Here is a 13,791-nt window from a genome sequence, read left to right as displayed (position 1 = left end):
AGATACAGGCAAAGATGGTATTACAACTCCTAGGCATGATGTCATCATGCATAGCCATTGTCCCAAACGCAAGACTGCACATGAGGCCCTTACAACAATGCCTAGCATCACAGTGGTCTCAAGCACAGGGTCACCTTCTAGATCTGGTGTTAATAGACCGCCAAACTTACCTCTCGCTTCTGTGGTGGAACAACATAAATTTAAACAAGGGGCGGCCTTTCCAAGACCCAGTGCCACAATACGTAATAACAACAGATGCTTCCATGACAGGGTGGGGAGCACACCTCGATCAACACAGCATACAAGGACAATGGAACGTACATCAAACAAAACTGCATATCAATCACCTAGAACTTCTAGCAGTTTTTCAAGCACTAAAAGCTTTCCAACCAATAATAGTTCACAAATACATTCTCGTCAAAACAGACAACATGACAACAATGTATTATCTAAACAAGCAGGGAGGGACGCACTCCACGCAGTTAAGCCTGCTAGCACAAAAAATTTGGCATTGGGCAATTCACAACCAAATTCGCCTAATTGCACAGTTTATACCAGGGATACAAAATCAACTCGCAGACAATCTCTCTCGAGATCACCAACAGGTCCACGAATGGGAAATTCACCCCCAAATTCTGAACACTTATTTCAAACTCTGGGGAACACCTCAGATAGACTTGTTTGCGACAAGGGAGAACGCAAAATGCCAAAACTTCGCATCCAGGTACCCACACAAACAATCCCAAGGCAATGCCCTATGGATGAACTGGTCAGGGATATTTGCTTACGCTTTTCCTCCTCTCCCTCTCCTTCCTTACCTGGTAAACAAACTCAGTCAAAGCAAACTCAAACTCATATTGATAGCACCAACTTGGGCAAGGCAACCCTGGTACACAACGCTGCTAGACCTCTCAGTGGTACCCTGCATCAAATTGCCCAACAGGCCAGATCTGTTGACACAGCACAACCAAAAGATCAGACACCCAGATCCAGCATCGCTGAATCTAGCAATCTGGCTCCTGAAATCCTAGAATTCGGGCACTTACAACTTACCCAAGAATGTATGGAAGTCATAAAACAAGCAAGAAGGCCATCCACCAGGCACTGCTATGCAAGTAAATGGAAGAGGTTTGTTTGCTACTGCCATATTAATCAAATACAACCATTACACACAACTCCAGAACATGTAGTGGGTTACTTGCTTCACTTACAAAAATCTAACCTAGCTTTCTCTTCCATTAAGATTCACCTTGCAGCAATATCTGCATACCTGCAGACTACCTATTCAACTTCCCTATGTAGAATACCAGTCATTAAAGCATTCATGGAGGGCCTTAGGAGAATTATACCACCAAGAACACTACCTGTTCCTTCATGGAACCTAAATGTTGTCCTAACTAGACTTATGGGTCCACCTTTTGAACCCATGCACTCCTGCGACATACAGTTCCTAACCTGGAAGGTGGCATTTCTCATCGCCATTACTTCCCTGAGAAGAGTAAGCGAGATTCAGGCGTTTACTATACAGGAACCTTTTATACAACTACACAAAAATAAAGTCGTCCTAAGGACCAATCCTAAATTTTTGCCAAAGGTTATTTCACCGTTCCATCTAAATCAAACAGTGGAACTTCCAGTGTTCTTTCCACAGCCAGATACCGTAGCTGAAAGGGCACTACATACATTAGATGTCAAAAGAGCATTGATGTATTACATTGACAGAACAAAGAACATCAGAAAGACTAAACAACTCTTTATTGCATTTCAAAAACCTCATGCAGGAAACCCAATTTCAAAACAAGGTATAGCCAGATGGATAGTTAAATGCATCCAAATCTGCTACCTTAAAGCTAAACGACAGCTGCCCATTACACCAAGGGCACACTCAACCAGAAAGAAAGGTGCTACCATGGCCTTTCTAGGAAACATCCCAATGCAAGAAATATGTAAGGCAGCCACATGGTCTACGCCTCACACATTCACCAAGCACTACTGTGTAGACGTGTTATCCGCACAACAAGCCACAGTAGGTCAAGCCGTATTAAGGACATTATTTCAAACTACTTCCACTCCTACAGGCTGATCCACCGCTTTTGGGGAAATAACTGCTTACTAGTCTATGCAGAACATGCGTATCTACAGCGACAGATGCCATCGAACTGAAAATGTCACTTACCCAGTGTACATCTGTTCGTGGCATCAGTCGCAGTAGATTCGCATGTGCCCACCCGCCTCCCCGGGAGCCTGTAGCAGTTTGGAAGTTACCTTCAATTATTTATATATGTATCATCTCAACCTTAAATAGGTGCATACTTAGTCACTCCATTGCATGGGCACTATTACTACAATTCAACTCCTACCTCACCCTCTGCGGGGAAAAACAATCGAGGATGGAGTCGACGCCCATGCGCAATGGAGACAAAAGGAGGAGTCACTCGGTCCCGTGACTCGAAAGACTTCTTCGAAGAAAAACAACTTGTAACACTCCGGCCCAACACCAGATGGCGAGCTATTGCAGAACATGCGAATCTACTGCGACTGATGCCACGAACAGATGTACACTGGGTAAGTGACATTTTCATTTCCCCTCCTACTGTGTTTTGTTACTGTCTTTTAGTTACGTTCAGTTGTACTGTTGTATGCTTGCTGCTCCAGGCATAGCCTTTCTTATTGAGATGTCCAGGAAATAAAATAAAGGTAGATACATATTTTTGGAAACATTTTGCACGGAGACTGTGAAACTAAATCTTGGATAAAAAGATTTATGCACTTTTTGCCCCTCACATTGTCTGGCTTGTGGGTTCTAAAAGTGGTCACAAGACAAACTGTACGAATACAAAATACATGTGGGTGGGAAACTTTCAATAACACTTAGAAAGAATATGTTCGATGGCATCTGTCGCTGTAGATACGCATGTTCTGCAATAGCTCGCCATCTGGTGTTGGGCCGGAGTGTTACAAGTTGTTTTTCTTTCAAGAAGTCTTTCGAGTCACGGGACCGAGTGACTCCTCCTTTTGTCTCCATTGCGCATGGGCGTCGACTCCATCTTCGATTGTTTTTTTTCCGCCATCGGGTTCGGACGTGTTCCTGTCGCTCCGAGTTTCGGAACGGAAAATTAGCTAATTTCGGAAGATTTTCGTCGGTATTGTTGCGTTCGGGATCGGCGTACTTAGATTCCACACCGCATCGAAGATCGAAGAGCTCCGGTGCCCTTCGGGGTAGTTTTTCGATCCCCCGTCGGGGCCGGGTCGGCCCGACCGCGTGCTGAAGAACGCCGATGGAACGGACCCCGTTCCGTTTCTGCCCCAAATGCCACAATAAATACCCCAACACAGACCAACACTTGGTCTGCAACCTGTGCCTGTCACCTGAGCACAGCGAAGACACCTGCGAGGCCTGTCGTGCGTTCCGGTCCCGAAAAACACTCCGAGACCGTCGAGCCAGAAGACTTCAGATGGCGTCCGCACCGACAGCCCAACGGGAGTTCGAGGAACAAGAAGAGGAAGGTACCTTCTCGATCCAAGACTCGGACTCCGAAGGATTCGACGATACACAAACCGTGAGTAAGACGTCGAAAGCCACACAGAGAAACATTTACAAGGCCCAGGGGACGCCACTGCCATCCGGCCATGGCTCCACCCATAAATTCGGTGACCGACCGTCGGCACCGAAAAAGGCCCAAACAGTGCCGAGGTCGTCCGACTCCGGTCGAGACACCGGCACGCAGCCTTCTCGGGACCGAGAAAGTGCTGGAGACAAGCCTCGACACCGAGATGCCGGTGTGGACACGGCTCGACGCCGAGACAGCGGCACCGAAGCAGATCGACGCCGAGAGGTTTCGGCCCCGAAAAAGAAAAAAGTCACCTCGGAGCCGAAAAAACACGCAGACAGGGTTTCGATGCCGAAACAAACTGCAAGCGACCCAGCTTCAGGCTCTTATACAGAAGAGCACTCGCTAACCTCCCACATGCAAAAGCATAGGTTTGAGGAAGAGCTACAAGCAACTGATGTGGACCATACGCAAAAGCGTATCTTCATACAGCAGGGGACAGGAAAAATAAGCACCCTTCCCCCCATTAGGAGAAAGAGAAGGTTGGAGTTCCAGACTGAACAGACACCACAACCAAAAGTGGTGAAAAGAGTTACCCCACCACCCTCTCCTCCGCCCGTGATTAACGTCTCACCAGCACGAACTCCATCACACTCCCCAGCTCACACCACCATGAGCCAGGGTGACCAAGATCAGGACGCATGGGACCTATACGACGCCCCAGTGTCAGATAACAGTCCGGAGGCATATCCTACGAAGCCATCTCCACCAGAAGACTGCTCCGCGTATTCTCAAGTGGTGGCTAGAGCAGCACAATTTCACAACGTAAGCCTCCACTCAGAACAGGTCGAGGATGATTTTTTATTCAACACACTCTCCTCCACCCACAGCTCATACCAAAGCCTGCCTATGCTCCCTGGTATGCTCCGGCACGCAAAAGACATCTTTAAGGACCGGTCAAAAGTAGGGCAATCACACCAAGGGTGGAAAAAAAGTATAAGGCGCCTCCTACAGACCCGGTTTTCATCACTACACAGCTGCCACCAGACTCTGTCGTTGTAGGAGCAGCTAGGAAAAGGGCCAACTCTCACACATCTGGAGATGCACCACCCCCAGATAAAGAAAGCCGCAAGTTCGATGCAGCTGGTAAAAGAGTCGCAGCACAAGCTGCAAACCAGTGGCGCATCGCGAACTCCCAGGCACTACTTGCGCGCTATGACAGAGCCCACTGGGACGAGATGCAACATCTCATTGAACATCTGCCCAAGGACTTACAAAATAGGGCAAAACAAGTGGTTGAGGAGGGACAGACCATTTCCAACAACCAGATCCGCTCCTCCATGGACGCTGCAGATACAGCTGCACGGACAATTAATACATCTGTAACTATCAGAAGGCATGCATGGCTCCGAACGTCTGGATTTAAACCAGAGATTCAACAAGCAGTTCTCAATATGCCTTTTAATGAAAAAGAACTGTTCGGTCCAGAAGTGGACACAGCGATTGAGAAACTCAAAAAAGATACGGACACTGCCAAAGCCATGGGCGCACTCTACTCCCCGCAGAGCAGAGGGAATTACAGCACATTCCGTAAAACGCCCTTTCGAGGGGGGTTTCGGGGTCAGAGCACACAAGCCAGCACCTCACAAGCAACACTGTCCAGTTACCAGGGACAGTATAGAGGAGGTTTTTGGGGACAATATAGAGGAGGGCAATTCCCTAGAAATAGAGGAAGATTTCAGAGCCCCAAAACCCCTACTACTAAACAGTGACTCACATGTCACTCACCCCCTCCACACAACACCAGTGGGGGGAAGAATAAGTCATTATTACAAAGCATGGGAGGAAATCACTACAGACACTTGGGTTCTAGCAATTATCCAACATGGTTATTGCATAGAATTTCTACAATTCCCTCCAAACATACCACCAAAAGCACAAAATTTGACAACACACCATTCCAATCTCCTGGAGATAGAAGTGCAGGCACTATTGCAAAAGAATGCAATCGAATTAGTGCCAAACACACAAATAAACACAGGAGTTTACTCACTGTACTTTCTGATACCAAAGAAGGACAAAACGCTGAGACCAATCCTAGACCTCAGAGTAGTGAACACTTTCATCAAATCAGACCACTTTCACATGGTCACACTACAAGAAGTATTGCCATTGCTAAAACTACACGACTACATGGCAACTTTAGACCTCAAGGATGCTTATTTCCATATACCAATACACCCATCGCACAGGAAATACCTAAGGTTTGTATTCAAAGGAATACATTACCAATTCAAGGTACTGCCTTTCGGATTAACAACCGCACCAAGAGTCTTTACCAAATGTCTAGCGGTAGTCGCTGCACACATAAGAAGGCAGCAAATACATGTGTTCCCATATTTGGACGACTGGCTAATCAAGGCCCATTCGTTCATAGAGTGCTCAAATCACACAAATCAGATCATACAAACCCTCTTCAAACTCGGGTTCACCGTCAACTTCACAAAATCCAACATTCTGCCGCGCAAGGTACAACAATACCTAGGAGCCATAATAGACACATCAAAGGGAGTAGCCACTCCAAGTCCACAAAGAATTCTAAATTTCAACACCATCATACAACGCATGTATCCAACACAAAAGATACAAGCAAAGATGGTATTACAACTCCTAGGCATGATGTCTTCATGCATAGCCATTGTCCCAAACGCAAGACTGCACATGAGGCCCTTACAACAATGCCTAGCATCACAGTGGTCTCAAGCACAGGGTCACCTTCTAGATCTGGTATTAATAGACCGCCAAACTTACCTCTCGCTTCTGTGGTGGAACAACATAAATTTAAACAAGGGGCGGCCTTTCCAAGACCCAGTGCCACAATACGTAATAACAACAGATGCTTCCATGACAGGGTGGGGAGCACACCTCGATCAACACAGCATACAAGGACAATGGAACGTACATCAAACAAAACTGCATATCAATCACCTAGAACTTCTAGCAGTTTTTCAAGCACTAAAAGCTTTCCAACCAATAATAGTTCACAAATACATTCTCGTCAAAACAGACAACATGACAACAATGTATTATCTAAACAAGCAGGGGGGGACGCACTCCACGCAGTTAAGCCTGCTAGCACAAAAGATTTGGCGTTGGGCAATTCACAACCAAATTCGCCTAATAGCACAATTTATACCAGGGATCCAAAATCAACTCGCAGACAATCTCTCTCGAGATCACCAACAGGTCCACGAATGGGAAATTCACCCCCAAATTCTGAACACTTATTTCAAACTCTGGGGAACACCTCAGATAGACTTGTTTGCGACAAGGGAGAACGCAAAATGCCAAAACTTCGCATCCAGATACCCACACGAACAATCCCAAGGCAATGCCCTATGGATGAACTGGTCAGGGATATTTGCTTACGCTTTTCCTCCTCTCCCTCTCCTTCCTTACCTGGTAAACAAACTCAGTCAAAGCAAACTCAAACTCATATTGATAGCACCAACTTGGGCAAGGCAACCCTGGTACACAACGCTGCTAGACCTATCGGTGGTACCCTGCATCAAATTGCCCAACAGGCCAGATCTGTTGACACAGCACAACCAAAAGATCAGACACCCAGATCCAGCATCGCTGAATCTAGCAATCTGGCTCCTGAAATCCTAGAATTCGGGCACTTACAACTTACCCAAGAATGTATGGAAGTCATAAAACAAGCCAGAAGGCCATCCACCAGGCACTGCTATGCAAGTAAATGGAAGAGGTTTGTTTGCTACTGCCATATTAATCAAATACAACCATTACACACAACTCCAGAACATGTAGTGGGTTACTTGCTTCACTTACAAAAATCTAACCTGGCTTTCTCTTCCATTAAAATACACCTTGCAGCAATATCTGCATACCTGCAGACTACCTATTCAACTTCCCTATATAAGATACCAGTCATTAAAGCATTCATGGAGGACCTTAGGAGAATTATACCACCAAGAACACCACCTGTTCCTTCATGGAACCTAAATGTTGTCCTAACTAGACTTATGGGTCCACCTTTTGAACCCATGCACTCCTGCGACATACAGTTCCTAACCTGGAAGGTGGCATTTCTCATCGCCATTACTTCCCTAAGAAGAGTAAGCGAGATTCAGGCGTTTACAATACAGGAACCTTTTATACAACTACACAAAAATAAGGTCGTCCTAAGGACCAATCCTAAATTTTTGCCAAAGGTTATTTCACCGTTCCATCTAAATCAAACAGTGGAACTTCCAGTGTTTTTTCCACAGCCAGATACCGTAGCTGAAAGGGCACTACATACATTAGATGTCAAAAGAGCATTGATGTATTACATTGACAGAACAAAAAACATCAGAAAGACTAAACAACTATTTATTGCATTTCAAAAACCTCATGCAGGAAACCCAATATCAAAACAAGGTATAGCCAGATGGATAGTTAAATGCATCCAAATCTGCTACCTTAAAGCTAAACGACAGCTGCCCATTACACCAAGGGCACACTCAACCAGAAAGAAAGGTGCTACCATGGCCTTTCTAGGAAACATCCCAATGCAAGAAATATGTAAGGCAGCCACATGGTCTACGCCTCACACATTCACCAAGCACTACTGTGTAGACGTGTTATCCGCACAACAAGCCACAGTAGGTCAAGCCGTATTAAGAACATTATTTCAAACTACTTCCACTCCTACAGGCTGATCCACCGCTTTAGGGGAGATAACTGCTTACTAGTCTATGCAGAACATGCGTATCTACAGCGACAGATGCCATCGAACTGAAAATGTCACTTACCCAGTGTACATCTGTTCGTGGCATCAGTCGCAGTAGATTCGCATGTGCCCACCCGCCTCCCCGGGAGCCTGTAGCAGTTTGGAAGTTACCTTCAATTATTTATATATGTATCATCTCAACCTTAAATAGGTGCATACTTAGTCACTCCATTGCATGGGCACTATTACTACAATTCAACTCCTACCTCACCCTCAGGGGGAAAAACAATCGAAGATGGAGTCGACGCCCATGCGCAATGGAGACAAAAGGAGGAGTCACTCGGTCCCGTGACTCGAAAGACTTCTTCGAAGAAAAACAACTTGTAACACTCCGGCCCAACACCAGATGGCGAGCTATTGCAGAACATGCGAATCTACTGCGACTGATGCCACGAACAGATGTACACTGGGTAAGTGACATTTTCATTACTCTGTACTTCGCTTTCTTGTCTAATTTTAAGTTTCACTTAACAACTCCAGATAAAGTACCTCAAGGAAAACTGCACTAATGTGATTATTTGTCGAATCCACTGACCTACAGCAATTCTGAAGAAATCCTGGCCCAGTTAGCCATTTTTCATTTCCAGTTCAGTAATGAACACCTTCCCTCTCTCCAGTGGAGTGGTTCTCAAGCTGTTAAACGAAATAGGCTTAACCAGTTGAGTCAACACCTGTTCAAAGGACTTATAAATGTTCGGTGCCATTTCTCTCATCATAAAACATGTGTTTTCCTTAGTTGCCAGTAAAGAGTCTCTAGATTTTCTCACCTTGAGCTGTACAAATGTACTGATCAGCGTCTTCTTACATTGTTGGTTTGGTAAAACAACAATCAAACAACTTTATCTCTAGAATATACCCTCATATGCTGCTCTATAAATGGCACAATACTGTGAAAAGCTTCCTTCATATATTAATCGTAATTGTCTTTCAGAATGAAAGAATCAGATTGCAATTTCTTTATTTCCTTTGAAAGCCTACAATGTGTTTGCTTTTTAAAATATTCAGCAGACCTCCTACCTGGTATTTGATTTTGCTCTTTTTAATAATTTTAATAGGGTTTCCGTGATGCCTGCGAAAAGGGCCCTCTCACAGGGCACAAGATTTCAGGAATCCGTTTTGTCTTGGAAGATGGCGCTCACCACATGGTGGATTCCAATGAAATTTCTTTCATCCGAGCAGGGGAGGGTGCACTTAAACAAGGTAGAAAATCTGTTTAATGTTTATTCATTCTCCATGTTTTTGAAGCTGCTTGGAAGAGAATTGCTGCACGGAAACGTCACATATTTGAAAACTAGTTTTCAAAAAAGAAAACTGAGTGAAAAAATGTAGAAAGTGAAGAAAGATTCATCCTCAATCAGATTGTCACCAACTTTAATTATTTGAAATCTGCCTCTACCGTTGCTAAACTAGTTTTTGAGATGTTAACTATATACGTGAACAGTTATAAACAGTTTGCATGGCAAGGAGTCCACAATTGGATCAGATACAAATTCCTATGTATTTTTGTAGACTATTATCAATGAAGATGTATATGTACCAATATTCGTGAGCAAAGAATTTTGTCAAATTCAAATTAATTTTATTTGCCTGATTTGTTAAAATCTTTGCAGAAAGAGAGAACTATTAAAATTAAAAACAGAAGGTGGGAGTAAATATTAGAAACATTACCTAGGAATTTACGCACCCATGGAATCATAAAGTGAGATGAAACATAAACATCATGGTTTAAAATACTTAATAACATTTTGTCCAGATAAAGATTATAGACAGAGAGTTTACCAGCCTAATATTCATATTGTCCAGAAAAAGTGCATTGTGCTGTGCGTGTTTATTTCCTTTTTAGCCTCTTTAGCATTGCCTTAAAATGTATCCACCTTAGAATCAGAATTAACCAGGAAATCATCACGATTTTAAAATACATAAAAACATATTGTCCAAATAAAGTTCATTTGTGGTGTACACGTTCAGTTCCTTTTTTAAGCCTCTTTAAATTTGTTTTTTTTCCCCCCTGGAATATGGACTGGAATTTTACCAGCCTAATGTTCAGTGGCTATATTTGTCAGGTTCATAATAGCCTGTCTACATGTCCCCACCCTCAGGTTATTAAACCGTCTGCACAAGAACTGCCTCCGTTCCCTAAGAAAACTGGACACAAACATATAACATGTATAAATGTTTCTTTTTTCCCTCTTACATAATCTGCAGTTTGTGGCTGCGGGTTGCATGATCCACTTAGGGAAAAAAATCCAAGGTTGACAAACCTTCAAACCGCTACAACATAAACCTATATTTGGTATGCTTCTAGTAACGAATGCTTATATAAGCTTGTTGACCTGTCTTGTTATAAGTGTTGATCACGGTTCAGGCATGACTTCGTCATGCTAGTGCATTTTTTAATCCTGCAGTCTACTAAGCTTGAGAGCACTTTTAGCATTTTGTTTCTTAAACACTACTTAGGCTACCTTGCTTGTAATGTGCCCATTGCCTTTTCCAGAAATTGATAGTGTGGCGACGTGCAATGACTCCTACTGATGTCTTGCTGGATTAAGGTATCTGGCTTTGAAATTCGAAATTTATGGCACAAAATAAGAAATGCATGCTGCCTGGCAAGAACTTGGTTTAACAGACCAAATTATAGATGCACTTGGCAGCTGATGATGCTTTTGGGAGATGAAAATTCGACTTATATATTTTAACCACCACGTTATTCAGGAGACCTGCATCATCTCCTAGCAGATTATTGTTGGAAGTAGCTTTGCTTTCATAACCTGGAGAATTGGATCTAAACTGGAGCCCCATAGGGGTTTCAAGGCAGTTGAGAAAGCAAATTGAAGTGTCTGCCCTTTTTTTCAGATTTATTTTTTCTGCTGAGCTAGATTTTTTTTATTTTATGTAGGTTTTATATTCGTAAACACGTTTCGAAGATTCATCCTTTCAATTCAGAATGTAACTTGGCTGTATAGTTATTGCCACACTGTGCATGTTCCTTTCTATTCTATTAAAATCCTGGTGTCATCCTGCTTCCATACTTAATTATTTAGAGGTTGAAGGGCCTTTTGAAGTTTTGGAAGCAGTACTGGATTAAGTGATCATTTAAAAAATATTAGGGTTCATACAAATATTTAGTCATTTGACTAGTAGAGATAATCTACATGATGTAAAATGTTAATGTTGGTAGAGGTCTACTGTTATTTCTTTTACTTCAGTTATTGTGTTTGCATTTACACAGCTATGGAAAGGGCTGACATTTGCATACTCGAACCAATCATGTCAGTGGAGGTTGTGTCACCAAACGAATTCCAAGGAGTAGTCATTGCTGGAATTAACCGTCGACATGGTGTAATCACAGGACAAGATGGAGCTGAAGGCTATGTCACCATTTATGCAGATGTACGTACAGTTTACTATGTAAACTTTTACTAATTCTGAAACTTGTTTTTCCTCTCTTCAGTGTAATCCAGCAGATGTATTGTGCAACTTTATTTTGAACACACATATCGATTCTGGGAGTTTCCTTAATTGATGATTTCTTTTTGCTCTCTTCTGAGTTTACAGTTCACCTTTGCAAAGGTTTTTGCAATTTGTAGTCTTAGTTATGACTTCACTATTGTAATTCCTCTATTGCATGCTAAAGTCCTAAGACTTTTGTGGTTTTCTTTGCTTGTCTAGCTCTTCTATCTCTAGCAATTTTTAAACTTTGCCTGATTTTTTTTTTTTTTTTTTTTTTTTTTTATACATGCATCATCTCGCTAAAACTACTCTCCTTGTTCCAACCTTTTTGTAATTGCACTAACGAAGGCTTACACACAATAAGGGACTATCATTCTCTGAATTGGTGATTGTAATTACAGTTTGTGGACTTGAGTGGGCTTTTTGTGTTTAAAAAAAAAAAAAAAAAAAAATGATTTGCAGCGTGAATCTTTTCTGGATTCACGTGCTGTGCATTAGTCTGCCATCTAGTGGTTGGGTCCGGATTATGTTTTGGTCCTTCTTCTTTCTCTAATTGTGTTTGTTGGTGGACGTCGATGGAACCACCATTTGGTGTCTTATTGTGACGTTGCCGTACTTCCTTCAGATGTCTCCGTCCCAGTTTCACCATCTTCAGATGAATTTTTTCCACTGTTGGGTCTGGATGTTTTCTGTGGAGACCTCCTCAGCTTAACGAGGAACTTCAAAGAATTGCGAGAAAATCGTGAAGAAAGTTGGCAGAGTAGGAGAATTTTAAAGGAAAAACACCATTGCGGAGCAGATGAAGTGAGTCCGAAGAGTTTTCATTTTTTTCCACCGACGGATCGCTGAGATTGCTTCCCACGTGGTATGATGAAAAAGAGTCCTTTTCAATTCTGTAAAAATTGCCACCATAAGTAGGCCAAAAAGGATAAATATCCTGTATGTAATCATTGCCTTCCCATTGACTGCTGGAGTGAGGCCTGTCTCGCCTGCGCAGTATTTGCGTCGAAAATACTGAGGGTGAGGCATGAACAGAGAAAGGTACATCAGACACTTCAGGGGAAAAATCATTACCATCTTTAGAGATCTTGGCCTTTCCAGCGACATCAATGAAAATGTTGCCAAGGGTGTTGAAGGTGAGACTTCAGAAGGCGATTGGGACATTGTGGAGATAGGAGAGGAGGTGCCAAAGAAGAGCCACAAGGAGGTGAGAGAGCCTCAGGCCTCTAGTAAATCTCTTCAGTCAAAAATAATCTGACTCACAAAATCAGAAGGGATCCTCTGCATCGAAATGCTTGCTGTCCACAGGCAGAACCCACAAGAGAGAATCCCATGAAGCCCTTGAAGGGTTGTCAGGTGGAGATAAGGGCTTGAAAAAGCATGAGTCATTGAAAGAAAGAAAGACGCCACATCCCTATTCAAGGCCGTGAACGCACACACAAGCCATCGAAGCACACAGCTAGAGAGGGCTACGAAAGAGGCTTCGACATCCACATCGAAAAGAAAAAACTCCACAACAAGCCCGAAGAATGGGCATCCAAAATGGAGAATAAATCGAGACTCAAGGCCGGAATGGCCGCTCTCATCGAAAAGAAGGAGTTTAATGAAAGTCTTAAAGCCTTCACAATACTCAAGAAAACTTCGACGTCGAAAGAACTCCCCGAGTAGGAGGTGGAGGAAATTCATCCCCCTCACACACCAGAGCCTCAAGAAGAGGGCATATTATGAGGAGGAAGACCAGGGTTATTTGCAGCCTTCAGAAGGAGAGTACAGGGAAGAGTCAGTGGGAAGATCTGGAAGGGAAGTTTCCCGAAAAACAGGTGGACACCTAACCATCAAAACAATCCCCACCAGATGACATAGATATGTTCAATCTGTAAATAAAAAATGCAGCGGACAAATTCAACGTCAAATTAGAGAAAGAGAAAACACAGTATTGCTCCATCCTAGAAACACCACTGCACAAATAAAGAATCAATATCTGCCCATGCTTCC

General features: G+C 43.2%; 1 protein-coding gene across 2 annotated transcripts in view; it reads left to right on the top strand.

The window, feature by feature from the left end:
• The window catches only part of GFM1 (G elongation factor mitochondrial 1), a 178,203-nt gene that overhangs the window by 147,939 nt on the left and 16,473 nt on the right, over positions 1–13,791 (top strand). For both annotated transcript variants that reach the window (XM_069213272.1, XM_069213271.1), the window contains exons 15-16: positions 9,402–9,546; positions 11,576–11,736. In XM_069213272.1, coding sequence (XP_069069373.1) covers positions 9,402–9,546; positions 11,576–11,736 — 306 coding nt within the window. The remainder of the gene's footprint in view (positions 1–9,401; positions 9,547–11,575; positions 11,737–13,791) is intronic.

Source organism: Pleurodeles waltl, chromosome 11 (assembly GCF_031143425.1).
Source record: "Pleurodeles waltl isolate 20211129_DDA chromosome 11, aPleWal1.hap1.20221129, whole genome shotgun sequence".
NCBI classification, from domain to species: Eukaryota; Metazoa; Chordata; class Amphibia; order Caudata; family Salamandridae; genus Pleurodeles; species Pleurodeles waltl.
This window is presented reverse-complemented; position numbering and strand designations above follow the sequence as displayed.